Genomic DNA, 13,093 nt, shown 5'->3' with positions numbered 1-13,093 from the left:
CATTAACCCTTTCCTTACCAAATCCCCAAAGAAAATAAACTCCTGCTGCTGATTTCCTGCATGCAACCTCAACCAAGCATCTTGCTGCGATTCCTGTCTGCTCCAAAGCATTCAGAATACTTGCAGCAGGCACTGCACACATCCAATCTTATTCCTATGCCTCAAAATATTTCCTTCTTTGTGCAAGCAACACCTGCCTGGAACACACCTAAAATGTTCAGTACTGGAGTCCGAAATGCCACAAAACCTCATGAAAAGCATACACATTCTACTACAACTTTTTCCTCACATAATTAATGTGCATCATCAATTCATAGGGTTGTCATAAATCAGAAGTGACTTGATGGCACATAACACAACACACACACACACACAAATTGCATTATATACACTCCACTGAATAGAGAAAGCAACTGCCTCCTTCTGTACTGTCCAGCCTGCCAGTTAAGAGCTACTTTTCCACTCCTGCTCTTTGTGCTCCTGCCTGTAGCTGTGAGGTGAGCAATAAACAGTCAGGACTTTAGTGGTACCTTACCTTTGGAATGCCCTCACTATTGAAGCTCTCCTGGCTCCTGCCATACTTTCTATTAGGTGCTAGGTCAAAACATCTCTTTTTATCCAAATATTTTTTACTAAGGGGTCTATCATTTTGGAGGTATTATTTCAAGATGTTTGATATCTGTTTTATGCTGTTTATGTCTTAGTTTATTTTTAATGGCTTGGCTACTTTTATTGTATTGTTTTAATATCGCTTATTGGCCTTTTGGCTAAGATCAAGTGTAGTGTTGTTGTAATTATGAGCCACCTCAAGCAGGTCTCTGGAAAGGCAGCATATATGTTTTGTAAACAAAAAAACACAATATGAACAGAAACAGATATGAATGCTAATTTTGGTTGGATATAAAATGGGAATGGGAGTCTTTGATGTGAGAAACATTGAGATATCTATTATTGTTATTCATTGGCTATTGTCATGGATTCACATTCTAGCTGTATCTGAAGAAGTGAGTTGTGACTCATGAAAGCTCATATCCTACTACAAATTTTGTTACTTTTATAGGTGCTACTGGACTCTTGCTCTTTTCTACTGCGACAGACAGACAGACAGACAGACAGACAGACAGACAGACAGACCCATCTAAATGTGATTAGGGTGTTTGTAAAAACTATGATGTTGTATAAAGCCCAGGTAATTAAGATAGCCAGGATTCAATTGGCATTGCTTTTTCCCCTTAAGGATGATGGAAGACATTTGTTTCTTTCTCTCTAAAAGGAAGCAGAGTTCATAGAATCATAGAGTTGGAAGGGGCCATACAAACCATCTAGTCTAACCCCCCTGCCCAGTGCAGGATCAGCCTAAAGCATCTCTGACAAATATTCATCCAGCCTCTTCTTGAAAACTGCCAGTGAGGGGGAGCTCACCACCTCCCTAGGCAGCTGATTCCACTTTTGAACTACTCTAACCATGAAAAAGGTTTTCCTAATATCCAGCCGGTACCTTTGTGCATGTAATTTAAGACCGTTGTTTCGGATCCTACCCTCTGCTGCCAACTGGAACAGCTCCTTGCCTTCCTCCAAATGACAGCCTTTCAAATATTTAAAGAGAGTAATCATATTCCCCCTCAATCTCCTCTTTTCCAAACTAAACATTCCCAAGGCCCTCAGCCTTTCCTCGTAGGGCTCAGTCTCCAGACCCCTGATCATCCTCGTCGCTCTCCTCTGCACCCTCTTGATTTTGTCCACATCCTTTTTGAAGTGAGGCCTCCAGAACTGCATACAATACTCCAGGTATGGCCTGACCAAGGCAGTATAGAGAGGGGCTATGACCTCCTGCGATTTCAACGCTATGGCCCCTTTGATACAACCCAAGATTGAATTAGCCTTTTTTGCCACTGCATCACACTGACTGCTCATATTTAGTTTACAGTCCACTCTTACCCCAAGATCCCTTTCACATATACTACTGCCCAGAAGTGTATCCCCCATCCAGTATTTGTGCTTCCCATTTTTGTGGCCCAGATGTAATACTGTGCACTTGTCTTTGTTGAATTGCATCCTATTCACAGCTGCCCACTTCTCCAGAGTATTCAGGTCTTGTTGAATTTTAATTCTATCTTCTTGGGTGTTTGCTACTCCTCCCAATTTGGTATCATCTGCAAATTTAATGAGCAGCTCTTCCACTGCTTCATTCAGATCATTGATAAAAATATTGAAAAGTATCAGGCCCAAAACCGAGCCCTGCGGCACCCCACTGGACATCTCCGTCCATTCTGATGAAACGCAGTTGACCACCACTCTTTGAGTGCAGTCCTCTAACCAGTTCCCTATCCACCGAACTGTCCTATAGTCCACTCCACACTCTTCCAGTTTGCCCATCAGAATGTCATGGGGGACCTTATCAAAAGCTTTACTGAAATCCAGATAAATCATGTCAACAGAGTTCCCCTGATCCAGTAAGCTGGTCACTCGATCAAAGAAGGAAACCAGGTTGGTCTGGCAAGATCCGTTAGGGACAAAACCATGCTGACTTCCCCGGATCACTGAGTGGTCCTTCAGATGCTTACAGATTGATCCCTTTAAAATCTGTTCTAATATCTTCCCAGCAACAGACGTCAAACTGACTGGCCTGTAGTTTCCTGGGTCATCCTTCTTCCCTTTCTTAAAGATTGGGATAACATTTGCTCTTCTCCAATCTTGTGTCACATCCCCAGTCCTCCAGGAGGCCTTGAAGATGATGGACAGGGGTTCTGCAAGTTCTCTAGAAAGTTCTTTCAGCACTCTTGGGTGCACCCCATCTGGCCCAGGGGATTTGTATTCGTCCAGTGTAGCCAGATGCCTCTCCACAACCTCTCTGTCAATGTCAATTAGCCACTCAGGTGTCCTACCACATTTTCTACTATCTCTAGATGTGCCTGAGTTCTTCAGGGAGAAAACAGAGGCAAAAAAGTCACTAAGCCTGTCTGCTTTTTCTCTGTCCTGCATCAGAGTTTCTCCATCTACTCCCAACAGCGGTCCAATCGCCTCTTTTACCTTGCGTTTGCTTCTTACATTATTTGTAGAAGTTTTTCTTATTGTAGCGAGCCCTCCTGGCCAGACCCAGCTTGTACTGAGCTTTGGCCTCTCTGATGGCTGATCTGCAGTACCTAGTAACCCTCATATACTCCTCTTTAGAGGTCTGTCCTTCTCTCCATTTCCTGAATGTTTCCTTTTTCTCCCTTAGCTTATTCTGGAGCTCTCCGTACATCCACATTGGTTTCTTGGAGCCCTTACCATGTTCCCATCTTGCTGGGATAGTGAGGGCTTGAGCTTGCAAAAGCTCATGTTTGAGAAGGGCCCACCCTTCACTCACTGCTTTCCCTTCCAGCACACCAGAGTTGCTACAGGAGACTGTTTCCAGACAAACTTAGGGCACAACTAGATGTGATGGTGTCCCCAGGTCAAGCCTGGGGCTGCCCCCACCATTTCAGAGCTAACAGGAGCAATTTTAAAATGCCATGAAGGTCCATGACCCCACCCAGCAGTTGTTTTGGCACTTGAAAAAGCATGGGGGAGGGGAGACCACTTGGTCTTGCAACACTGCAGCCTCAATCCTCAAAGTATTTTTAAATTCCCCCCCCTCCAATTAGGCTCTAAAATAGCAGTGGTGTCCCCGAGTCAGACCCAAGACTGTTGTCACATCTAGTTATGCCCTCAGAATAAGGGCAGGGAGAGTCTGGCTGCTAGCAAGAGCCATGTACTGGCAACAGTGGTTTCATTTCCGAGCTGTTCTTGCTTGCCAACTCTGTGGGGGTGGGAATGCATGGATTATAAGCAGGAAACAAACAAGGATTATTTGTAAATAGTGTGAAAGATAAGACTATAACCCAGCTTTATATCCTGGCTAGAGGTAACTGAACTAACAATATTGCACTCGTGTAAGTTTAAATGATCAATTACCTATAGGTTAACTAAATCTTGTGTTTGCATTATGTCTGAAACAAGACACAGTTGGCTGGTTGGAATGTAATCACAAACTGGAGAAAAAAATTATTAATTAATGCTGCATATGATGGAGAGAGGAAAGGGACTGCACAATCAAGCTGAAGTTCCTTGCAGGCTCTTTCCCCTATAAAAAGGATATGGAAATATACAGATGGTTGAACTGCTGAAAACATGATAGTTGGATTCTCCAGGCTTAGCACCTCTTATGATGAATTTTATCTTTGAGTGAAGTTATTTATTATTTTCATAAGAAAGAGAAAAACATTCTTTGAGTGATATCCCAAAATACCTAAGAGAAAAGCAAACCCTAATATTACGATGCTCAAAAAGAAGATGAATCTTTCACCTGTCATAAGAAAATGCAGCAGGAAGCTGTTATCCCATTCATCCTACAAACAGATCTGTGTGGTTGTTACGGTTACACCAGCTTTAATAAATATTATTTATCAAGCAGACAAACTCACCAGACAATGTATTTATATTATAAACATGCAAAAACTGCTGCTTTCATGATTATAATCTAAAGAGGCACATAAGGAAAATGTAAAAAAATGATCACCACTTTGAATAAAAGGAACAGAGCCTGAAAACTAGCATGTCTCAAAACCATCTAAGAGCCAAACTAAAAGTGACGTCTTACACAGGTTGGACACTAGTCAGCTTCCCTCAAGTTTTGATGGGAAATGTAGGCATCCTGGTCTTGCAGCTGTAATGGAGAGCCAAGCTGTAAAACCAGGGCGCCTACATTTCCCATCAAAACTTGAGGGAAGCCGACTAGTGTCCAACCTGAGTAAGACGTCACTTGTAGTTTGGCTCTAAAGCATCTGTGGCTGAACTAACATTTGACTTCAGATCTCCCAGGCCCAATGATACTATATTGACTTTTAGAAGTCCATATGTCAAGTGTCCTGTTATTGTGGGACCAGTGGCAAGGGGAGCTCCTCCCCCCTCACTGCTGCCTTTATCTAGAGCAGTTAATGTTCCTTTCTTCCTGGCTCCCACAAGTGATAGAATCATAGAATCATAGAGTTGGAAGGAATCTCTAGGAATCTCCCTGCACAATGCAGGAAATTCACAAATACCCCTCCCCCCCCACACCCAGTGACTCTTACTCCATGCCCAGAAGATGGCAGATAAGGAAGAGGCAGTGGGGATAATGGCAGGGTGCAGTGGAAGTTGCCAGACCCCAAAATCCACTGAGGCCACTGATATTCTTCATCTTACTAGCAAGCTAGCCCTATGTGGAATTCTCAGTCTCAGGAAAAAAAACCTGGAAGTATTGAAAGTACTGTCCCACCATGGCAAAAGCTCGGTCTTTGAAAATTAGGGAGACCTTGGGGCTAGAATCCTTCACGATATCACCTTTCCAATAGCATGGAGCTTTTGATGAGGGGGTTTTTTACACCAGCAATTTTCATGGACATTCAAGAAGTGCCTACCTGCTTGCACGTTTAAGCTGGATTTCTAGCATGGCTTGTGAAGCAATTTTAAAATAATACTTTTACATGACAACATTCTACTAGTTAACAAATAGTTTATTAATAGAATTTTACTGAACTAATAGATAATCATACAAAAGCTGTTTTGTTTGTCACCTGATAGTTGTATTTGATGATAATAATGTTTTTCAAACATTCCAAGTAATATCAGACAAAACCTTGATCAAAATAACGTCAAATTCAGCAACTGATCAGTGGCCTTGTCTTGTGCGTTTTTTGTATAATCATGAAAAAACAGGAGGTGAAAATTATCTTCCATTAGTGAAGACTTACTGCAGAATCCGAGTCACCACCTAAGGGATTCCCATTTTATGACCATTATTTATTCTTTCAGTGCTATCCATTTTTCAGTGGAGCCCCTAATTTTTGTTATGTTAATCATTACAAAAGCAATGGGCTTAATAATGAGATGTATTTGTCCTCTGATCTTTTAAAAATTTAAATAATCCTTCACTGCATGTGATGAAAAGTAATATTAGTTCATTAAGAATTATTATTTTGCAAAATGAACCTTGCCATATTAGCATTGCAATAGGTCTCCTTTGGACTGTTTAGCTAGCCAAGTGTTCTACATGGCACAGGAGAATTCTTGTACTAATGTAAGACTGTAAGCACATTTCATTTGCCAGTTGGTGCTTTCCATGATTCATAATTAATTTTGCTTAAAATTAATTTTTCCCTTTGCAATTGGGAGACTAAAATTTCCACTAATAACTCTTGAAAATGAGTGAATAATCATGTTGCAGGGAAGGAAGAGAGAAAGCCTACAAAGGGTGTGCCAGTGTGGTGAGTCCTGCCAGATGTGATATGGGAGTTCATTTGGGGAAAACCCCAATTGAACTAGAGTTTCAAGTCTCATATAATGAGGCAAGTTTCTTAATATGGCTTATGAGTATCAAAATCAGGAAGTGTTTATTGTGTGAAGCCAAAGGCCACTACAATTAAAGCACACAAGAAAAACAGTCAAAATGCAACAAATATGATCAAAATATAGGGTTTTTGTTTGTTTGTATCACAATATCCTACAGAGCACCAAAACACAGGGGCATGTATTTGAGAGAATATGTATATGGGCCAAACTACATCTGTGATTTAACATGAAAAACATCCATGAAGATAAAATGGGAGAGGGGAATCAGGGCTGGCCCGCCCATTGAGGCTGGCCTGGTAGCCGCCTCAGGGCACCAAGGTGCCGGAGGGGTGCCGGCCCAGAGGCAGGGGCATGTGCCACGGAGCTGCCGCCGCTGCCGCCAGCCAGGAGCATGTGCTAGCGATGGCAGCATGGGGCAGCAGAGCGGGCAGCCTCCCGTTCAGTTGCTCTGCGGGCCAGGCACAGCTGGCAGCTAGGGCAGCCGGCTTTGCCTGGCCCGCGAGCAACTGAACGGGGGCTGGAAGGCCCTCCGCATGTGTGCACAGCCCTGCATGATGATGTCACATGTGGTGACATCATCACACAGTCCGGTGCGCATGCGTGCACATGCGCACGCACACAGAGGCAACACTTAAGCTGCCTCAGGTGCCGGCGATGCTGGAGCCGGCCCTGAGGGGAATATCATTTTCATTGAGCTCTTTGGAAAAATGATGGGATAAAAATATGATTGAAAAACGAGAAAGAACAGAATTTTTAAACTACATGTCAATTTTATGTTAATACATCATGCATCTGGAAAGGATAAATCAAATGTTATCCTGCAGTGGGAAGGTGAATGTGGAAACTTGATTTTTCCATTTACTAATTTCTTATGCTTGCTTCTGTTACTTCATTTCATTATATTGTTTTGGTATGCCTGTCAGTAAGAATTATGTTGAGAGGAAGCATAAATTATCCCAATTGCATTATTTATTTCATTAACCCTACCCACATAATTTACTTGCAGTTAAAACATTTCTGGAGGTTAATTATAATGTATGCTGAATTTGCATAGAAGTTCCTAGTTTATAATATCAGGACCTAATCGCCTCAGAAGTGCTGCAGTGACATCATTTCATGCACACTCACTTATGGCAAAGGTAGGAGGTCATTTTGGAAGTAGTTAAATTTGTTGAGATGGATTCAGTTTGGTTTTTCATTCATTAATGTTCAATAATATGTTTCATGGTAAATTGCCTTAGCGATGGAATTAAAGAAATTAATGACAAAGACAGGATTCAATCATACATTTAGCTAGCTTTATTTGACTGCTCTGCCTTCCTTTGAATCTAGAGGCAGCTGCTTTATCATTCACCACTATCTTCTTCTTATTCCCTGCCCACATTATTTTACTTTGTCCAACAGCATGCAGTTGATATCTATATAAATTATAAATGATAGTAAGAGCAGTTGTAGCAGTAGATGTGCAGAAGATAATTTTTGGATATGTTCTGAGCAATGCAGGCATAAATTAGTTGCCATTAATACTCATTTTGGGATATCAGGTACAAGGATAGTAAAGGCTCTCAGATACCTTTCAAGGATCCCTCACCCCAAATCCTTTTCTTGTTTGTGCAATCACCATTGTTGAATGACAATGTTCACATAGTTATTGGTGGGAAAAGAGTTTAAGTTCTGGACATGCTGTTTATATATTGTTACCAAATCCCAAAAAGTACACAATCAAAATATTAATAGATGCATAATTTAGAGGCCAGTCCTGTAAAATTTATTCATATTGCATGTAGAGATGGGCACGAACAGCAATACGAACAAAAAAAGCCACGAACAGCCCAATCTGCTGTTCGCGAACAAGCTATTCGTGAGGCCCCACTCTAAACGAACAGGTGGTCGTTGCAAGCCTTGTTCGTTGCTGTTCGTTGCTGTTTGTCAAGCCAGACAGTCTGAAAAAGCAGCAACCAGGGTAACAAACAATCAAACAATCAATGTTAATATGTATTATTATATTATGCAAAAAGTGCAAAAGTGCAGAAGTGCAAATGCATAACAAAACAATTTAAAGTGCATGTATCAACAAGAAGGAGGTAGTCTATCGGGTAATTAGTAAATACATTCATATAATACAAAAATTCTTCACTGGTGGTGAGAGAGTGCAAATGGATGGAAAGAAAGCAATTTGCTTATGCGTGGAAACTGTCCATATGTCCAAAGATGGAAGTAGGACGTGTCCAAAGACACCTAGCCGACGGGCTTTAGCTTGCTGTTACCAGTTCCCTGAGCCTGACGCCAGGGGGTCTAAATCTCTCATTGGATTATTCCTGTTTTTTAGGTTAAGGGGAATTTTCTTCTGCAATCTCCTTCCTCTCTGTATGTATTTATTGCTTATTTGCCATTTCTGTATTGTATAGTGATCTCTGTCATATGGGTTTGTATTATTATGCTCTGATAATACCGTTCCTTTAAGGGCTCATCACCTTACTTTAATTATGTGACCCAGGCGTGTTATTTTAACATGGGGTGTATCTTGGATTATTTGTAACTATCGGTTTCCTTGAGACTGCAATGGTGTGTGAAGTGAGGAGAGATGCTTGTGGACAGTAAGGGAAACGACCATTTGTTGATATTGCAATACTTGGATATATTTTAGGTTTTGTGTAATATTTATTACTGATGGGTTAATTTTATTTGTAGTCCATAGAGTCTAGCCCAGGAAGAAGAAAAACCGAAACAGGAATTGGTAACAGCAAGCTAAAGCCCGTCGGCTAGGTGTCTTTGGACACGTCCTACTTCCATCTTTGGACATATGGACAGTTTCCACGCATAAGCAAATTGCTTTCTTTCCATCCGTTTGCACTCTCTCACCACCAGTGAAGAATTTTTGTATTATATGAATGTATTTACTAATTACCCGATAGACTACCTCCTTCTTGTTGATACATGCACTTTAAATTGTTTTGTTATGCATTTGCACTTCTGCACTTCTGCACATTTTGCATAATATAATAATACATATTAACATTGATTGTTTGATTGTTTGTGACCCTGGTTGCTGATTTTTTGTGTTGTTCGTGTTCCCAGGGGGTTCCCTTTGTTGTTTGCAAGCCAGACAGTCTGGCACCTGCAATCAATTCCCTTGGCAACTTAGGCAGGGATTGTCTGAACTTCTGCTGTTGCCCTGGAAACCCCAATCTAAGCCCAATTTAGCTTGATAGACAGGTCTTCCTTTCAAGTGTGGAGCTCCAAATTTGTTACAAGGGAACAAAGACCAGGGGGGAGGGGGGGCTCCCAGCTCTGGCTTTGGAGAGAGGGAGACTGCTGCTGTTGGCATTTTGATAGAGTGCATTGGAGTTTGCATTTTTTGTGTGTGTGGTGGGATAGGGATCTACCCCTTCAAGTTCCAGGGCTGCTGCCAGGCATTGGGCCAAGCTATTATTTATTATTGGTACCTTTCCTGCTCAGGTCAGGTTTCTGGGAGTGGTGCAGTAAGGATCTTGATTTGGATGATGGCTGGAGGAGAGCCTGCTGGCCCCCGTGAACAGTCAACCACGAACATGTTTGTGAACAGGGCCATGTTCGTGGTTGTTCGTGAGTCCCTGTTCATGGATGGCAACGAACAACGAACATCATGTTCGGTTTTTTTCCTGTTCATGCCCATCTCTAATTGCATGTAGAACAAGACCAAAGTTAAGGCATTACACACTAAGCAAAGGAGAGAGTGATGCAGTTTTGTTGCTCTTAGTCAAGTTCCTCTTTTGTCTCCATTTATGCTATATTTTTATTGAGATGTTTTTGCTCCACTATTGCAATCCACCCTTTCTTCTGCAATAGTAATGAATCATAGCAAGGCCTCTTGCTAGTCATATTCACTATGTTACCCTTTGAAACTGAAGAACACAGTAATTAAATGGTGAGAAACAAAAGTAAATGATTGAGAGAGAGAGAGAGAGAGATGATGCCATGAATGAAGTTGCAGAAATGGTGCTAAAAAAAATTGACTAGCAGAACAAAACAAATTGTGAGTATAACCTTTACAAATTGCTATAGATTTCAGCATAACAGCAAGTCCTATCACCTATTCCTGAGTAAAATATTATCATATGTATTAGCCATTTATATTGAAATGTAAACTACCAATACATTTTTAAAAAGCATCTTTTCCAGCTTTTTAAAATAAACTCTCCTCACTAATATTATATAGCAAAGAGATAACCATATTACATAAGGAAGGAGAGAAGATGCCAATTTCTGTTTATGGATTGTCTTGTTGATTTTGATCAGCGCATTGTGTAGAGTAACTCTTCCTCATGTAGTGCCCAGACCATGTTGTACAAGGGGATGATTGAAGATCTATGAATGATGGTTGTGCAACCACTTGGAACTTATCATTCTAGATGACTCACAAGACATTGGTGATGGTTGCAGTAAGGAAGGAGCAGAAAATAAGAGAAAAGAGACCAAATGCACGTGCATTTGAACGAGCAAACTGATTAGATGGTACATGACAAATGCCTAAAGCACTGGTATATCAGAAATGTGAGAAGACTATGCAAAGGGACGATTGATGCTTCGCTGGACATGCACTTTTAGAGATGCACTGTAGAGGTGGTGAACAGAGAAATGTACTTGGAATAATAAACAGACTGTCTTGCTGGTGATTTATCATCAGATAGTGGGAAAGATGGGAAAGGGAAAAACTTTAAGTATCTCAATTGAAACATGTTTACAGCTTCAAAAAGAAGCTATAATTTATAGAGGCATTTCCTCCATCATGTGGATAGTCTCTTACTCTACCACCAGATATTCTTGAGAGACTGGCAAGGGTGTGGAATCTCTCTACTTAGTGTGGATAACTAGCTTCTTTACACATTAGGTTTACTATTCAGTGCTACCACCATTGCAGCCTGTTTCCACTCTATACAGACCAACTTTCACTGCTCATAGTACTATATGGAAGATGGCTTTCAACATGATCTCCTACCAGAAATTTCCCACCTAGCCAGAGGTGGGTGAAAGAACAGGGGGGGAAAGGTGGTTTCTGGGAGAGGCTGCACAAAACCTACATGACCTATAAAACCTATATAAAACTATTTTATTACATATGACAACAGAATTTTCTTCAATAGCCACCTTTCTAATATTTTTACTAAATAAGGCAAAAATAATTTACAGCCTGCAGAATGAAAACTGGCTTTCTTGACTCAGTGTTGCTTTCTATATAGGCTGTTGAAAGAGTTACTGTTAACATCCTTGTTTTTACGGTACTGAAAGAAGTAATCCACACATGGTGGTGAAAGGGTGAGGTGCTCATCCCTCCATCAGAAACCTCAAAAAATGCCATTATCCAGTTGCAAAGAAACTCTGCTAATGGGATTTCTCTCCCTCTAAAAAGGAGTGGGAGCCGCCCTCAGCCTATTCATGGGGAGGGTGGGATATAAATCAAATCAAATCAAACAAACAAATCAATCAATAAATAAATCATCCCAAAGGATCTCTATATAGTAAATCATCATTTGCTTAAAGCAATGGCTCATGTGTTATATTAAGTGGATGAATGGAGATGCCACCAATAACAGGTGATGGCACTCGTCCCCAGCTTTGGATAAGTGGCCAGGCAGAGGCATCTGAGTACAGAAAAAATACAGTTACTAGGTTCTGATACCTGCACAAAAAGTATTTCAGCCACCGCATCATTCTTCTGCCTATAGTGAATTTGGGGGAAATGTGTGCTTGATCACGGCTCAGTGAAGGTAGTTCCTGTCAAAGAATGAAGTCCTAATATCACATATTTCCCTTTCTTTATTCAGTCATTGTGATTTACTCTGAGGCTCTCCTGCCTTACTGCCAATCAGTGGCATCTACTTAATGATATGAATATATCTTGCCCATTTTATTAGAAGGGCTGAAATACTATAAGTTAGAATGCAACATTCCACCAAAGGGCCTTTAAGTTAGGTTGAACAAATGCCAAAATTTACCTTAATTCCTTGAAGGGGTCTGCCCTGATAGTGGAAGTTTCTATGGATTTAGGGAACACTGTACCTTCTGCTCCTGAAATAACAAAACAGAACACAAGTTGTAAATGTTATAAATTGTCAGCAGGGGAATGAAGCTCAAACTGCAGGTGGTACAATTTATAACTAATCCTCCCATAAGTTAATTTGAGTCAAGAACAGTTCTACTAGATCTTAGTAAGAGTCCAGGATGAGGAGGCTAAGGGTTTCCCCCCAATGTACTTGACTTGCTTTTCATTAAAGAAGCAAGTACTGGCTTGCAAGGTGGAGACTATTTTACAGACATATGTAAGGCAGTTTTTAAATGAGTAATTTGTACAATATATGTTGTATTTCTGGACACAGAGAGACAACATATGGTGCTAGACTTGAATGCTTTCCCCAAAGAGTCTCAAATTATTGCCAAAGGCTAGTGGAATGGATGCAGTAGCCCCCCTCTCTCTTTACTTTCTGTGTAACGAGGCCAATATTGCACATATGTCTATCTATTTTAATACTGTCTTTCCTCCAAGGAGCTCGAGGAGGTATCCATGATTACCCCCCCCCACACACCCATTTTATCCTCAGGAGGTAGGTTACATGGAAACAGACTTATGTCCCAAGTCATCCAGTTTCACAGCTGGGTTGGCATTTGAATTATTTCAAGTCTCCTAAAGCCTAGCACAACACTGTAACCACTACACCACAAAGGACATTGTGTATGTATATTACCAAAGGACCTTGTGTATGTA

The 13,093-nt window shown here is 41.0% G+C and overlaps 1 protein-coding gene across 2 annotated transcripts in view; it reads right to left on the bottom strand.

The window, feature by feature from the left end:
• The window catches only part of SGCD (sarcoglycan delta), a 367,194-nt gene that overhangs the window by 89,754 nt on the left and 264,347 nt on the right, over positions 1 to 13,093 (bottom strand). For both annotated transcript variants that reach the window (XM_054975881.1, XM_054975882.1), the window contains exon 6: positions 12,327 to 12,399. In XM_054975881.1, coding sequence (XP_054831856.1) covers positions 12,327 to 12,399 — 73 coding nt within the window. The remainder of the gene's footprint in view (positions 1 to 12,326; positions 12,400 to 13,093) is intronic.

The sequence above is a fragment of the Eublepharis macularius genome, chromosome 4 (assembly GCF_028583425.1).
Source record: "Eublepharis macularius isolate TG4126 chromosome 4, MPM_Emac_v1.0, whole genome shotgun sequence".
Taxonomy (NCBI): Eukaryota; Metazoa; Chordata; class Lepidosauria; order Squamata; family Eublepharidae; genus Eublepharis; species Eublepharis macularius.
The sequence above is the reverse complement of the archived record's forward strand: the minus strand, read 5'-3'. Positions and strand labels throughout refer to the sequence as shown.